The sequence below is a fragment of the Sphaeroforma arctica genome, assembly GCF_001186125.1.
Source record: "Sphaeroforma arctica JP610 unplaced genomic scaffold supercont1.404, whole genome shotgun sequence".
Classification (NCBI taxonomy): domain Eukaryota; class Ichthyosporea; order Ichthyophonida; genus Sphaeroforma; species Sphaeroforma arctica.
The window spans coordinates 1-14871 of record NW_014040154.1 but is presented as its reverse complement, the minus strand read 5'-3'; the positions used below and the strand labels follow the sequence as shown (position 1 = coordinate 14871).

The following is a 14871-nucleotide window of genomic DNA, read 5'->3' as shown; positions in this document are numbered from 1 at the left end:
ATAAGGTTTAACAACGTTTGCAGTCGTTTTTTCTGTTAGTATGTGTTGCGGCAATGTGTACACACCTATCTCGCCACAGCGCAAGGCTGGAAAGTTGCCTATTATTTTCGGACAGGAGAGGTTGTCAGGAAATGTATTAGAATAGGTAGCAGAACTACACGATGTCCCTATGGGTATCTTGTAGATGAGTTTTAGTAGTCAATGTATTGCTGTAGCAGAAGTATGAGCACGGTACTCTAATCGAATAGTGAGTCTCTTTGCATAGCAAAGGGGAAAGCAAGTATGTAGTTTACCCGTGTTTTGTACTAGGCGATTTATCTCATCTGACTTGCGATGATGTATGCTCATGGCATGGCTATACTTGCTAAGATACATAATTCGTTGTCTAGAGCTAAGTATCCATTCGATTAGATCATGGGCTATTCGCTCTAAAAGAACGCTTGCTCAGGGATTGTTTGCTGCCAGATATACTCAGAGATGTAACGCCAATTTATCGTATGGTACGCACACATATATAACTAAATCTATGTCATTGCAATGATTTTTTCTAGCTGTCAAGGGGGTCGATGCCGATGTCGACTACCATCGCGAGTTCTCGACAATGATGAAAATTTTCAAACTCTCCTGGGATTCTCTGCTTCCGCACTTCCTACGGGTAAGTGTGTGCGTAGCATATACTTGATATTGAGAGATTGTATGTTTTCTGACAGAGTGTGCTGTGTTTAGCTGAGCTTCGGTGAACGAGTTTGCAAAGTCCGGATGGTTTACTCCTGCTCGATTTAAGTTCTTTCTGCCGGAGTTTTCACCGGTGTACTAACACTCACAGTGGAAAGTGAACACATAGTGCCACAGTGTCCTGTATTTTTTTTTGGGTGCATGCGAACATGTTCAGTTTGCAACTTTGCATCTGGTCTCTCTCACAGTATTACGTAGTACGGTACATATGCATCACAGGCATGCTCACGTATGTGCGCTGGAAGAAGCGACAAGGCAGTACTCGTCTTTCTGTGATTGTGTAGTTGTACGTCTGAAGACCTACAGCATCAATGTCTAAGCTTCAGAAAATGGCTCACCATTGGGTTGAGTGTAGAATGCAGACCGTATCGGTTTTTGGCTTGACGAGTCGTGGCAGAGGCATGCAGTAATGGAATATACATACTTACAGACAAGCGTACCGAACATCTCGTGGGGGTTAGGTGTTATTTATCACTCCTTGTCACTGGGCTCATATCGCAGGCCGGTTCATACTAATTCTATGTGGTATCAGATGCACGTATTTGCACGGTATATGCACAGGGGCTAGTTCGACACGTACCTGAATTATCTATTGTTGTTGCCTACTCATAGCAAGCGCATTCACACCTCTTACTTGGCATATGTTCACGCTTATGACTACTTATATATCGCATCAGATCCACGTGTTTGCGCGGGATTTGTTTAGAGACTACTTTGAGTCAGCCGCCAAGATCGATCGGCTGGTGGACAATGTCATAGCCAGCAAACGAGAGGAATTGGCACGCAGCGATACCAAGAAAGGTGTGCCTGTGCTAGATATGTATGCTTCAGATATATTGTGCTGAGTTAGGCTATTTAGTGTCATACAAAAGCAAACACTGATCGTTTGGAATAGGATAGTCGTGAATGTGTCTAGATCTCGGTGGGTGTGGTTGTGTAGCGTACACGCATAACTGACAGCTGCTGTGCGCACGTGTCAGATGGAGAATGCGACAAATTGCAGTGTGTTGCGCATACAGAACATTAGGGAAGCGCAAGGACAAGACGGGTGCGCGTGCGCCACTACTTACTATATAGAGCACTGTGACCTTCTGTTCACTACTGCAGTATATCGCCAGAGCAGTTGTTGTGCGCATAGTGGGTTTGACTGGTTCGAGTCGGGTCAACCGCATTAATGATGATAATTTTGCGGCTGTTAACATTTGTGGGGTTCTACTGTGACGCGCATCTTCGTTTCTCCCTCAGAAGCTGGACCACTCATACTGACCATCGCAGTTATACTCGAAACTACTTCATTGACATTATACTCCACGTCACAGTTATACTCACAGTGATTTCATTGACATGCTACATATCACTCAATCAGATCTGCCGGTAGATCTGCTGTCCAATCTGATGAGCGGAGACAGTGGGGGCTATGAACCGTTGAGCGATCAAGAGCTCAAAGATCAGTGCAAGCAGTTCATCTTCGCTGGCCACGAGACTACGGCGGGGTCGTTGACCTGGACCCTTCACTTACTAGGTACACAAAAAAAACCCCTATCTTTGTATAGTTGGTTATTGATATAGAATCATATAGTGTACACACACACACACACACATACACAAACGCACACACACACACACACGCACACGCACACACACACACGCTTACACACACACATACACACACACACACAGACACACACACACACAGACACACACATATATATATACATATACATCATCCTACATACACTCTCGTGCAGCACTTTGCATCTCAAGTGGGAGTTGCGACATTGGATATCAGACGAATTGTGCGTTTTAATTGATGGATCATTGAGGACGTTGTGAGGTCGGCTAGTTCAAGTGAGCTCATATAATGGGTAGTCAGTTACTATTGCTGCTATGCTATATTATAAGAAGATAGCTTCATGAGGATGACACTATAACATGCTGCTACATGATGGATCGCTGTTTTGGGCTGTATCTACAGATATAATTCACCTATTGTGTACACACTGCAGAACATTCACCTGACTGAGCAACTCAGCATGATGATATTAGCCGATGAATTAGACGATTTGCGACACTATCACTCATCCAATAGGATCTTCACACACATTCGCATACACAGCCGAGCATCCCGATATCCAGCAACGATTACGGGACGAATTGCGGGACCAAAACACCGACGACGCAGAAGTTGACTTTGAGCAGTTGGAGTCTCTGCCAATGCTGAACGCGGTGGTTAAGGAGAGTTTGCGCATGTCCACGTCTGTGCCGGCTATGCCCAGACAGGCGATCAAGGATGTGCAGCTGGGAGGCTATACGGTATGCGAATCAGCAAGTAGGGTGTGGTCAATGATGTGATTGTAAGGTTAGGTAGATTGCGCAAAAATAGCAAGGAGTGTCTAGTATTTAGCTCAGGGATCTGTCGGAGAATCATGTGTACAGTGGGAAGTAGAGATTGTGAAGTTAGTCAAGGGTTTATCAGACTAATGCCAAAGATTGGGAGCGCTCGCAGATTGTCGCTCGATTTCTTCTAACAGGGTATCCGGTGGCTACAAGTGCTTGTGCAGGAGTGCAGAGCGTGTCTGAAAGGCCGCCAGGGTGGTGTGGAAGCCCCTGATGAGCCGCTACAAATCGTGTTCAGCGAGTTACAGTGCTTATCTCAGAGACGGCAATGCGTTTGTTGTAGAAACCTTTTCTTAAGCAATTTAGGGAACCTGCTATGTTTGTGCTACAACCATCAAGGCGGAGTGCGAGTATTCCAGGGCGGTTGTAAAGGTGTATCAGGTCCTTGTACTTACTTTTCCGGAATAGCACAGATGTCTGATGAAATTGTGGTCTGTTAACACGTGCGCCTTCGCGCATGTCACATTCTTGCTGTGTGCGGGTTCTCCATGGCACGGCAAAGCTAGCTTCATGTACAACTACACTTCTCGCATACTCACCTATGAAAAGATTCAATTCACTCTGTCACATCGCCTGTACGCACTTCGTTGGCTATGTATTCATATCTACGCACATCTCTACCCCATAACTAGGTTCCGAAGGGCACATGGATTCTCATCAATCCGGGAGTGATCCAGCTAGACGAGTCTACATACAAGGACGCCCACAAGTTCATCCCAGATCGTTTTCTGGAATGGTCGGGACCAGCGGGAAAAGAACGTCTCATGTACATGCCGTTTGGAGCTGGTAGGAAAAGCTGTATCGGCCAACGGGTGGCAGTTTTGGAGCTGAAGCTGATGCTGGCGAATTTAATGCGGGATTTCGAGGTAGGGTCGGTCCCCGATTTCCAGTTTGAGCCAAAACTGCGAATCACTCTGAAGCCTGATCCAGGAATGATGTTGTACATTAAACGAGCTTTATAAATTAAATCAACCTGACATTCTTGAGCAGATCAAAATTCGTGGACATATTCTGTATCTGTGCGGATACTATATAATATTGGGTAGACATAACTATGGACATAGCCAGTTTTTGATCAGTCTTGATAATAGATGCGCAAGTACACGCATGGATCGTTTCGTAATAGATGCGCAAGTACACGCATAATTATTTAGTAATAGATGCACAAGCACCCGCCTATTTCGTTTATAAATAGAAGCGCAAACACACAAATCCATTTCATCGAGAGCAGACTAGACACAAGAACGTTGAATGTCAACATCTGGATAAGCTTATGTCTTTGACAAATATGTACTAGAATGCATATATTGAAATGTACACGTGAATATATATATATATATGTATATATATATATACATACACATATATGTAAGTATCACTACTTATGCATTCATGTTTGAATAGTGAACTCACGATCTCCACATGTGTGTATTTACTTCGATGTTCATACATTGGTTTGTTTCTGTGTATTTCTCTCGACATTCAAACGTGTTTCTAATCATTATATACGCAAGCGTAATTGAAATGAGAAGGGAGTAGAACAATAAAACCCAAGATCAAAACAAGAGTTATTTTGCAGAGATACAGGGTTCTGTCACTCGATGATACTGAAGAGGAGTAGAAACACGCATGAGATGGTGAACGGAAAAAAATAAGACTTCAAAAGGGCTCGCATAAATGGAAGCACAGATATCACACTAAACCGCACACAATGCAAGGGTAAACGTAAAATCGACAACAACGTTTGCAACCGAATATATGAACATATATATCAATAAAATATCAAAATAGAATGTTTTATATATATTTATATAAAAATATGCGTACATACATACATACATACATACCTACACACTCACACACACGTATATATATATATATATATATATCTATATATATGTAGGTGTGTGTGTGTGTGTTTGCACACACACACAATCCTACAAACACACACACACATACATATATATATAGCATATATATATATATATATAGACATAATAACAGAAATATATATAATTTCTACCAGTTTAGCCTGGTGTGATCACGCTGACACCCCAATAAACATACATATGTAACAACAAAATATCGAATTAGAATGTTTCATATTCATTTATACACACACACACACACACATATATATATATATATATTCATATATATACATACATACATACATGCACACATATATATACACACATATATATATATATATACATACATACATACATACATATATATATACATATACATATAGATACACATGTATATACATCAAAACATAAATTTATAAATTTCTACCAGTTTATCTTGGTGTGATCAAGCTGACACCTCAATACTACAGATACAAGGTGGTGTACGATAAAGATAAGAAACACATAATTTTCACGCGTACATACTCCCACACACCGTCATCCACATTCTCGTACTATGTGCGGCAGTTTTGTCCGACGGACACTTAAAGTCATCTTTGAGTACTACAACATGACATGTACACTGAATTCAAGCTCGTGAAGGGCTTATACATAGTTTTATTTTTCCAAATATACTCATGTTGTTATACGGCATTGCCATGCCATACACTGGCAACTAAACACTAATGTATGTTGGAAACTAAATTTAAATTTTCTGTACATTATGACTTATATGAACGAGAAATCAGGCTCGTGAAGTATATGAGTGACACGTAAGATACCCTTAATCATTACATAACTATAGAAGAAATAGTACACTCGTGTATAAATTTGTTAATTATAGTGGTAGTAGTAGTACACTCTCGTGTGTAAATTTGTTATATATTTATGGTAATATAGTAGCACGTAGTATTTCAAATAATACACTTTCGTGTGTTTAACATTTTATTATTTTAAATATGTGAATCAAAGCTCGAATGCTAATCTCTCCGATCTATACTTTATTGCCATTTTTGTACTCTATGTTTTTATCCCGTAATACACTTCTTTGTCCCGGAACCGGCGGAAACCTCTCTGATCCTGGAAAAACACCATTGTGTTTCTATAAATAGATTGTCGTGAGCATTTATTTATTTTTACTACCATAAACGACCTGAAGCCCTGTACCTACCCACAGGCAGAACACTTTTACAGTATCTAAATTTCGCTTAATTAATGCACAGTGAATAAACGTAATGGCACACACCCATAGCAGCGCCACCACGCTGTTCCAGGTTTACGTTTTCGTACGTTTTCTGATAAATACCAACCATTACCATCCAAATTGAGCAATATAGTTTGTATTTGGTACTGAATATGGCCTAAAATTGCTAAAAATGCAGAAAATGATTTCTGTCCAGAAAATACCACTGTCTGAGCTGTGGTCTGGTAGCGCTCCCCCAACAAATTTACCTTCCTCAACAGAGTCAAATGTCTATACACAAAGTCAAAATACAAGCAGTATTAGGAGTGCGTATATCTCAGTAGCTAGTTAGATACGCCTAGACGTTGTGCAATACACTATGCTGTCTCTACGTTCGTTTTCCCGCTTGGTAAGATATATGTCCATCCGTTGGATAATGTATAGTCTATTTTATCCATAAGACGATCTTATGCGTCCTGGTGCTGTGTCTGTGTTCAGAAGTGGATGTATAGGTGTCTGTTTCATATTTCAGTACCATCGAAGCGCGAACAATATACTATAGTAAGATATGTGTATGATATAATGTTACATGTAATGTTACATGTACTATATAGTAAATGATTATCTCCTGTTTCCTTCGGTTGTAATATTCTGCGTTTTTGTTTTTTTATGTACGTGGTGTTTGTGTTCTTAGCATCACGTGCAATCGGCATGTGTCCTTTTATAGGCATATATGCGGGTTTTCAATACACTCTTCATGGAGATAAGTGTTTGAAACCCACTCAATTTTATCGCCACTGTACTGCTATTTTATGTTTTCTCTACTTCGAGTTCAAACGAATCACGAGCGTATGCTTACATGTTCTTCTTGTATGTTGCATCAACCAGGCTTCCGCCAAGACGGCCACACCAGCAGTATCAGCCCTGCGTCACTACGCTGGAGGTAAGATATATATATATATATATATATATATACGCACACATATATATATATATGTATATACACACACACATATATATATATAGCATACATATATATATATATATATATATATATATATACATTATACATAATGTATGTGTATATATATATATGTGTATATATGTGTATTTTTTTGCGGATGTGTTTGAGTAGTATAATGTGGTTTTGCGTAGCATGTTGTTCTTCTGTCTTGCACCCAAATTTCTTCGTTTCTCGTCGAATATCGATGGCTATAAATGTAAATGGCGTATTTGGATACAATTTTTACATTTTTTTTGCTTGTTTTAGTCTATATCCAATAGAAGCACTTGAGGAAGTTAGTTTCAGTCTGTGGCTTTGTGAATGTGAACATTTATCAATGGCCTCCAAATATGGCGAAATACGTTGCTAAAAGTGGGCGCAGTACGTATATAAATCTTGTTATTGGTATCTATCTAAATTGCTTTGTTTTTCAAAGTCGACACACCTGCGTCGTACTTTTTCACGGATACAACACTAACGTCAATTCTTATGAACATTATGTATATATAAAAACCCACTCATTCCGAAGTTGGTGCTAAGACTCTCTTATTTCTTCTCTTGTCCTCTTGCGCCACGACTAGCTGCCCCGTCCACCTCCGAGGTATCTCAGATCCTAGAGGAGCGTCTATTGAAGTCCAAGGGTGGTATTGACGTAGAACAGACCGGACGTGTACTATCCATCGGAGATGGTATTGCACGTGTACACGGTCTGCAACAATGCCAGTGCGAGGAGATGGTGGAGTTCCAGCCCTCAGGAGTTAAGGTGAGCCCGAGTTTACCTGACTGTCGTAGTCTGATTGCAAGGGTCGTGATTGCAAATGTCAGCTGTGGATATCACCAAGTAGTTGGGTTGTCAAGTTGTTGAGTCGAAATGTATATATTAAATATAGTTCGGTGTTTTTCATTTTTCAGCAGTATACAACACTTGGTGGATGGTTGCGTTAGAGCTGCGTATAGAATTGGATCTTGACTTTGTAACGTTTGCACGTCTTGAGAGGTTCCTTGCCTTTTCATACTCGTGTATCTTGGGCACTTGACTGATTCATGCAAACAGTGGTTTCAACTCAGCTTCAAGTATACACCCTGAACAATAGACCAATACTAAAACCAACCACGCTTATGTGCACCTGTAGGGTATGGCTCTGAACTTGGAGTCCGACAACGTAGGTTGTGTAATCTTCGGTAACGATACCGAGATCAAAGAGGGTGACATTGTCAAGCTTACTGGAGAGATTGTCGATGTGCCCGTAGGCATGGAGCTTCTAGGCCGTGTTGTAGATGGTCTTGGTAACCCCATCGATGGTGAGGGACCCCTTAACACCACTGAGCGTCGTCGTGTCAACATGAAGGCCCCAGGTATGTAACCGTGGATATTGAATAATATATATATATATATATATATAAAATACTGATGTGGCTTCACTATACTGTGTCGAGCTGTATACAATATTTAGTCCGGTCGAGTTGTACACCATATAGTATACGTATTCTAATAATTATCCAACCACAATCACCATCCAGGTATCATTCCCCGTCAGTCCGTACACGAGCCCGTGCAGACCGGACTTAAGTGTGTTGATTCTCTGGTGCCCGTAGGCCGAGGTCAGCGTGAGTTGATTATTGGTGATCGTCAGATCGGTAAGACCGCTGTTGCCTTGGATACCATCATCAACCAGAAGCGATTCAACGACGGCTCAGATGAGAGCAAGAAGTTGTACTGTATCTACGTTGCTGTTGGACAGAAGCGTTCCACAGTTGCCCAGGTGTGTGGACGTGTCTGTGAGTGATAGTTGAGCAAGTATGAGTACGTTGTGACGTTCATTTATGATGTGCACATAGCTTATACCAATATCTCGAAATTGCTGTGCACGTATTGCTTGTGAGATTTCAAATATACGTATAACACATTGCAAATGCTCACTAGTACTAAGTCTAACTTATTTTATCTGCATCACAGGTTATGACCACTCTAAAGCGTAACGACGCCATGAAGTACTGTACCATTGTGGCTGCCACCGCCTCAGATTCCGCCCCTCTGCAGTACCTTGCACCCTATTCCGGTTGCGCCATCGGAGAGTACTTCCGAGACAACGCCAAGCACGGACTCATCATTTACGATGATTTGTCCAAGCAGGCTGTAGCCTACCGTCAGATGTCTCTGCTTCTGCGTCGTCCCCCTGGTAAGCGGTTGCGCCGCACACACAGAAGTGGTTATGACCGTATTCTTCGGGTGCTCGTTGTATACACACATATTGGAAGCATACCCGGTTTATTAATTTTACGTAGGCAGTGGTCGGAGTTGGAGAATTTCATTTTCTCAATCTATGTGCAGTGCGAGTCCCCCCCCACATCAGATTGATGTGTACATAGACTTGTACATCGCACAAGACAGGCTCTGTATATACAGTTTCCCTTCCTACACTTAACTGTCGACAAACCACTGAACACACGACCAATTACCTTCGTTGTTACACTGTCAACCTTTTCATAATCGTACGCGCTACCGTTGCACTGTACACACTCATGTACATATACGCTTCTACATTTGTCAGGACGTGAGGCCTACCCCGGAGATGTCTTCTATCTGCACTCCCGACTACTGGAGCGTGCATCCAAGATGTCCGATGCCCACGGTGCCGGTTCGCTAACCGCCCTGCCCATTATTGAGACCCAGGCCGGAGATGTATCTGCTTATATCCCCACCAATGTGATTTCCATTACCGATGGACAGATCTTCTTGGAAGCTGAGTTGTTCTACCGTGGTGTGCGTCCCGCTATCAACGTTGGTCTTTCCGTGTCCCGTGTCGGTTCCGCTGCCCAGCCCAAGGCCATGAAGCAGGTACGTGTATAAACTTTGAAGCAGGTACGTGTATAAACTTGGCTTTGGATTATGTTGTACGTGTTAGTTGACCTGTGCTTGGTATATGTGCAAGGTTGTTAGGCTGACGTGTTTAGACCTATCCGTATCGTTCAATGCAAGATCTGCGGATCATTTTTAAGGTCAGTTTCTGCTTCGCTGGATCGCGTGAAAGATAGCAGGATGTATAGTCTTGTCTGTTCGTTAAGTAAAGCTGCAGTGTAGGAGGTTGCATATAGGCATGTATTTTATATGTTCCTGTTCCCTACCAGAAACGTACAGACTCATGTGGCCACACCAGTCAGTCACCTGTTGCATTCGATTTGTATTTAGTCGTAAGTACAGGTCTAATTTTCTCTTTGTGAACCACATTACATATATGCTCGCTGTTAGTGAGTAGGCATTGCTTTATTTAGCCGTGTGCTCGAGGATGTATCCTTGGACCACAGACTAGGACCAAATACAGGACATAACAAATAGCACAATCCTTGGTATACTCACCCTATACACGATCACATTGCACAGGTGTCTGGTTCCATGAAGCTGGAGCTTGCCCAATACCGTGAGGTTGCTGCCTTCGCCCAGTTCGGTTCAGATCTTGATGCGTCCACCCAGCAACAGCTGCGCCGTGGTGTGCGTCTAACTGAGCTGCTTAAGCAGAACCAGTTCTCCCCCATGCCCGTGTCTGAGATGACCACTGTCATCTACGCTGGAACTCAAGGTTACCTTGACAAGGTGAGTGCATTTAACTTCGTGTTTAGTCGTATCAGGTTTGGTGTTTAAACGATTCAAAATAAGTCTTCACAAAAGCTGATAAAACTGTTTTTCTATTATTTTATTACAGATCGACGAGAACCGAATTGGTGAGTTCGAGACCAAGTTCCTTAAACACATGCATGCCAACGGAGCTGATCTACTCTCCACCATCGACAAGGAGCTTGCCCTGAGTGGTGAATCCGAGGCGAGCCTTAAGACCCACCTTAAAGAGTTCCTTGGAACCTTTTAAAACTGTTGTTATGTGATGATAAATCCAGCTGGCTTGCACTCGTTCCTTTTACTGTGATGATGGGATTATCTTAGACATCCCACTTCAGGGTGCCGGTTGTGTGGACATGTGTCTGCAGACGGGACCTTGTGTGCGTGGGGGTTGCGTAACTATCATGCAGTGGGGATTGGGTGTAGGGTGCTAGACAGAGGTATCATGCAGGAGCTCATAGGACTCCAGAGAGTGACATTACCGAAAGCATTAAAATTTCTAGTAAAAATGATACGCATTTCCTGCGTGTTCTCGGCCTGTCGACATGTTTCTGAGTACAACTGAGGGCCTGGTTGCTGGTGAATGTGTGTTGTATGGCTCATGTCTCTATTAGTCTCGGGTGTTGTAAGGATGATAGGTATTCGAATATGAGAAATCGGTTATGTATAGAGATAGTGAAATTGTTGGGGTGGGTTTAGCATACAGTTGGCCGTGTTTTGTTTCGGCAGCCGTGCTCGATGATTGTTGCTACACAATAAGATTTCCTTGAAGCCAAATGAAATACTGATGTTCTGTATGTATGAAAGATTACACAAACCTTTGCGCGGAAGGTTAAATTGTGCACAGTATGTCTTCTCGTTATGTATCTATCTGAGAGCAGAGTTTTATAAACCCTGCCGAATTTCACTAGAATCAGTTTTTAATATAGTCGGGGGGGGGGAGGTAGTTGTTTTCCAGTTCATACTTGCACAATATGTACCTGCAGCGATATTTGGCTAGTGTGCTCAGTCATAGATTGATTGTGACCTGACCACTGGTACCAGTGGTACGTCGACAGCAAATGACTTATGTACCGGTGGTTTCTGAAAGCATACAACTGCTATGCGGTCGCTAATGCGAACGTTTGTCTGTACTAGTATCATTTATTACTTGTTGCTCACAATTAATTCTCAAGCGTGTTGAATTCTGACAACGGACAATTGTACGTGGTTCTTTGGGCCAACGATTTACCCGCTGTCTCTGCTGTTTGAACAAAAAGCAATCTCCTAAAGATATTCTATATTGTCATATACGTACTTGTGTATAGACTTAATTCAGACCTATATGGATCGTCAAACTCGAAAAGATTGACCCGATTTCCGTGTCAGTATTGTGTAACTGCGTCCGGGTTTACCGTTCGAGCAATTGGTCCTCCTCGTCGGACAGGTCATTCTGATACTTGGCTAAGTTACTTTCCATTTTTTCACTGATGACCGGCTCATCGGCATGTTAAAATAGTCTTATATCAATCATACGTGCCTGGCAACAACAAAAGGCTGGTTGCGGACATTATACCGATCAACGCGTCCATACACTGAGTTCTCAGAAAGTAGTCCAAAATATCGTATACTACTAGGCGTGTAGGCCAATCCCTCTTCTGGCAATTCTTCGACAGTAGTTGCTCGCTTTGCACGCTGTACATACTTTCAATCGTCCTGTTGGAATGGTACTTTTGCAGTGTATGCACTGTCTGAACGACTTTAAAAAAGATGCTTCGGACTCTGCACTGGATCGGGACAGAGGAAATTGTGGTCAATGTTGGTTTATGGATTGTTGAGATGTATCCCAACCGTACCAGAGGTGATTGAGCAACCAACACTCGTTCTATCGTATGTACACTCAAATCAGCTACCCGTCAGAATTCAAGCGGGTCTGGCCGCCTGATAGTATAGTATACACTTGTAAACCAGCAATATCCTCTAAAATGAGATCATCATCTCCGTTACGGTTGCATGCATACGTGTATTTAAATCACAACAAACCGTACAGAAGAAAAACAAATCAATGAATAGACTATTATCTGAGGATTTGTACGCACTGAAAAGTCTTTTGTAAACTCTGCACGAGGCGCATGCCAACTGCTGGCCATGATACGCTCCAAAGCAGAGGAGAAAAAGCTATGGGAGCTTGCAACCTACGTATTCCGTGAAATAAATATACACCCGAGACAAAAGTATGCTCAGTGTGCAAATAAGAACTGATATACAAAAGGTTGTCAAAAAATGGATTGGAGCAGATACAATTTTGATTGTACTGGACCATCTGTTAAGACAACATTAGCAAGCGGTTAGGAGCAGCCAGACTTGTGTTACTGCCCGGCTAATCACTGACGGAAACGTGTAATTGTTGTCACAATACAAACGAATTAACATAGCTGAATAATTTATATTTATCGTATATTCGATCGTGGGATGAGATTCTATAGTAGGTCCAGGGATAGCGTCAATACGTTTTGCGCTGGAACGTATAAAAATCGTCGAGTGGAAATCAAGTTCTCGCTGCGACGTGGCAGAGACTTTAATCCAGAGTAACTGTTTACTGTGGGTTGTGGGTTTCAAATGGGTGCAATATTTGTGTTCTGAGGTGCAATACATAGTAGTCATTTCCTCTTACAGTCCTGTTAGTTTGGCCCCTACTATCCAACTGGTACGTTATAACGCTGAAATATGAAAAATCATACGTTTGAAGTAATGAGGTTTGGGCCAGAAAAAGCCCGGGGCTGGAATCATTTTAGTCGGTGGGTGGTCTATAGAAAAGTCGTGCGAATCGGACAAATAATGATCTCGAAAAGCATAGCCTTCTGAAAATTAGACACAAAAAGTGATTAGCGATGGCCCTGATAAGGAAATGTCAAATGTGTGGGAATTGAATTTGCTGCGCATACTGCACGCCGTGCCTTATATGTATAAAAGGGGGTCTACGCTGTCCGTACATAGAGAGTTCTAACAATCGCACTACAGGCCGATCGATAGGTTCACAGTTGACGCTTGACAATGACCGACAAGAAGGAGCCTAGCCGCAAGCGCACCAAAACCGACTCGGAATCCTCAGTCAAGGCTGCGGAGTCAAAGACCGTCGAGTGCGTGTACGAGAATTCTGTAAAAAACTCAGTGCGATTCAAGGAGACCGAGAAAGACGGCATATTCGGCACAGTGTACATCAAGAATGCGTTCGCAAAGGACTACAAGCGGCTACGAATAACAGTCGAGTTTCTGGATGAGTAAGTGCAAGTCCTTGTAAGAAGCACGGACGCATGGATGCATCGACTATCTTTACCCAACCCCCTAGTGATAGACTTGCGATGTGAAATTGGGGTACCACAATTTCAGTCTGTGACATGTGATATGTTTCCTGATTTCAGCGCGTACCGGACTACGAATGTAGGCGTATGCAAACCTGTAGGTGTCTGAATGGACTGTGGGATGCGTGTGGGTTGCGATGTCTCCGAAGGTCTGCATATCATTATTGTGTGACAGGCTGACGATACAGTGAGAAAATATACACCGTATACGACAAAACGATTACACTTATAAATAAAACGAAGGTTAGCTAATGATCTTGTGCAGTGTGCGTTTCTGGCATGTGGCTAAGCTAAAACGGCCTGGTCTTGAGAACGTAGGAAGACATTACATTTTATGCGGAGTCGATGAGAATCGAACCCAATTCTACATATCCGACGAATATATTGTATGCTTATAGTATGCATCACTTAAATATAAAAGAAAGTATGTATGGCGATCTCGGCGATTCAACATCTTACACTAAATATAACAACGTGCGATTATTGAATGTATGTCTGGTTGAATTCACTGCATTTGAATGAGCGTACAGAACATAAGGTGAGGACATATATTCATAAATATCTTGAATGGACAATCTACTAGAATGTAGTGTCATATATGTTAATGAGTACATGTTGTGAGACGTTCTATTTCTTATGTATGTACATATATATCTTAAAATAGCCACGATTTTGTCTATATATATATA

At 42.1% G+C, this 14871-nt stretch overlaps 3 protein-coding genes across 4 annotated transcripts in view; all 3 read left to right on the top strand.

Moving 5' to 3' along the window:
• The window catches only part of SARC_05938, a 7559-nt gene extending 3439 nt beyond the window's left edge, over positions 1-4120 (top strand). For both annotated transcript variants that reach the window (XM_014300181.1, XM_014300180.1), the window contains 5 exons: positions 552-655; positions 1413-1536; positions 2102-2257; positions 2852-3048; positions 3765-4120. In XM_014300181.1, the coding sequence (XP_014155656.1) occupies positions 552-655; positions 1413-1536; positions 2102-2257; positions 2852-3048; positions 3765-4094 (911 nt within the window). In that variant the 3' untranslated portion in view covers positions 4095-4120. The remainder of the gene's footprint in view (positions 1-551; positions 656-1412; positions 1537-2101; positions 2258-2851; positions 3049-3764) is intronic.
• A 2383-nt stretch (positions 4121-6503) lies between these two features.
• On the top strand, positions 6504-11423 carry SARC_05937 (ATP synthase subunit alpha, mitochondrial). The gene is made up of 9 exons (XM_014300179.1): positions 6504-6634; positions 7114-7168; positions 7810-7991; positions 8362-8584; positions 8750-8991; positions 9186-9408; positions 9781-10067; positions 10611-10820; positions 10930-11423. The coding sequence occupies exons 1-9, from the start codon at positions 6605-6607 to the stop codon at positions 11089-11091; spliced, it is 1614 nt and encodes a 537-aa protein (XP_014155654.1). The 5' UTR covers positions 6504-6604; the 3' UTR covers positions 11092-11423.
• Positions 11424-13649: 2226 nt separating this feature from the next.
• SARC_05936 (hypothetical protein) lies at positions 13650-14619 on the top strand. Its single transcript, XM_014300178.1, has one exon. It carries the CDS (start codon positions 13875-13877, stop codon positions 14103-14105), a length of 231 nt encoding a protein of 76 aa, XP_014155653.1. The 5' UTR covers positions 13650-13874; the 3' UTR covers positions 14106-14619.
• Positions 14620-14871: the final 252 nt, after the last annotated feature.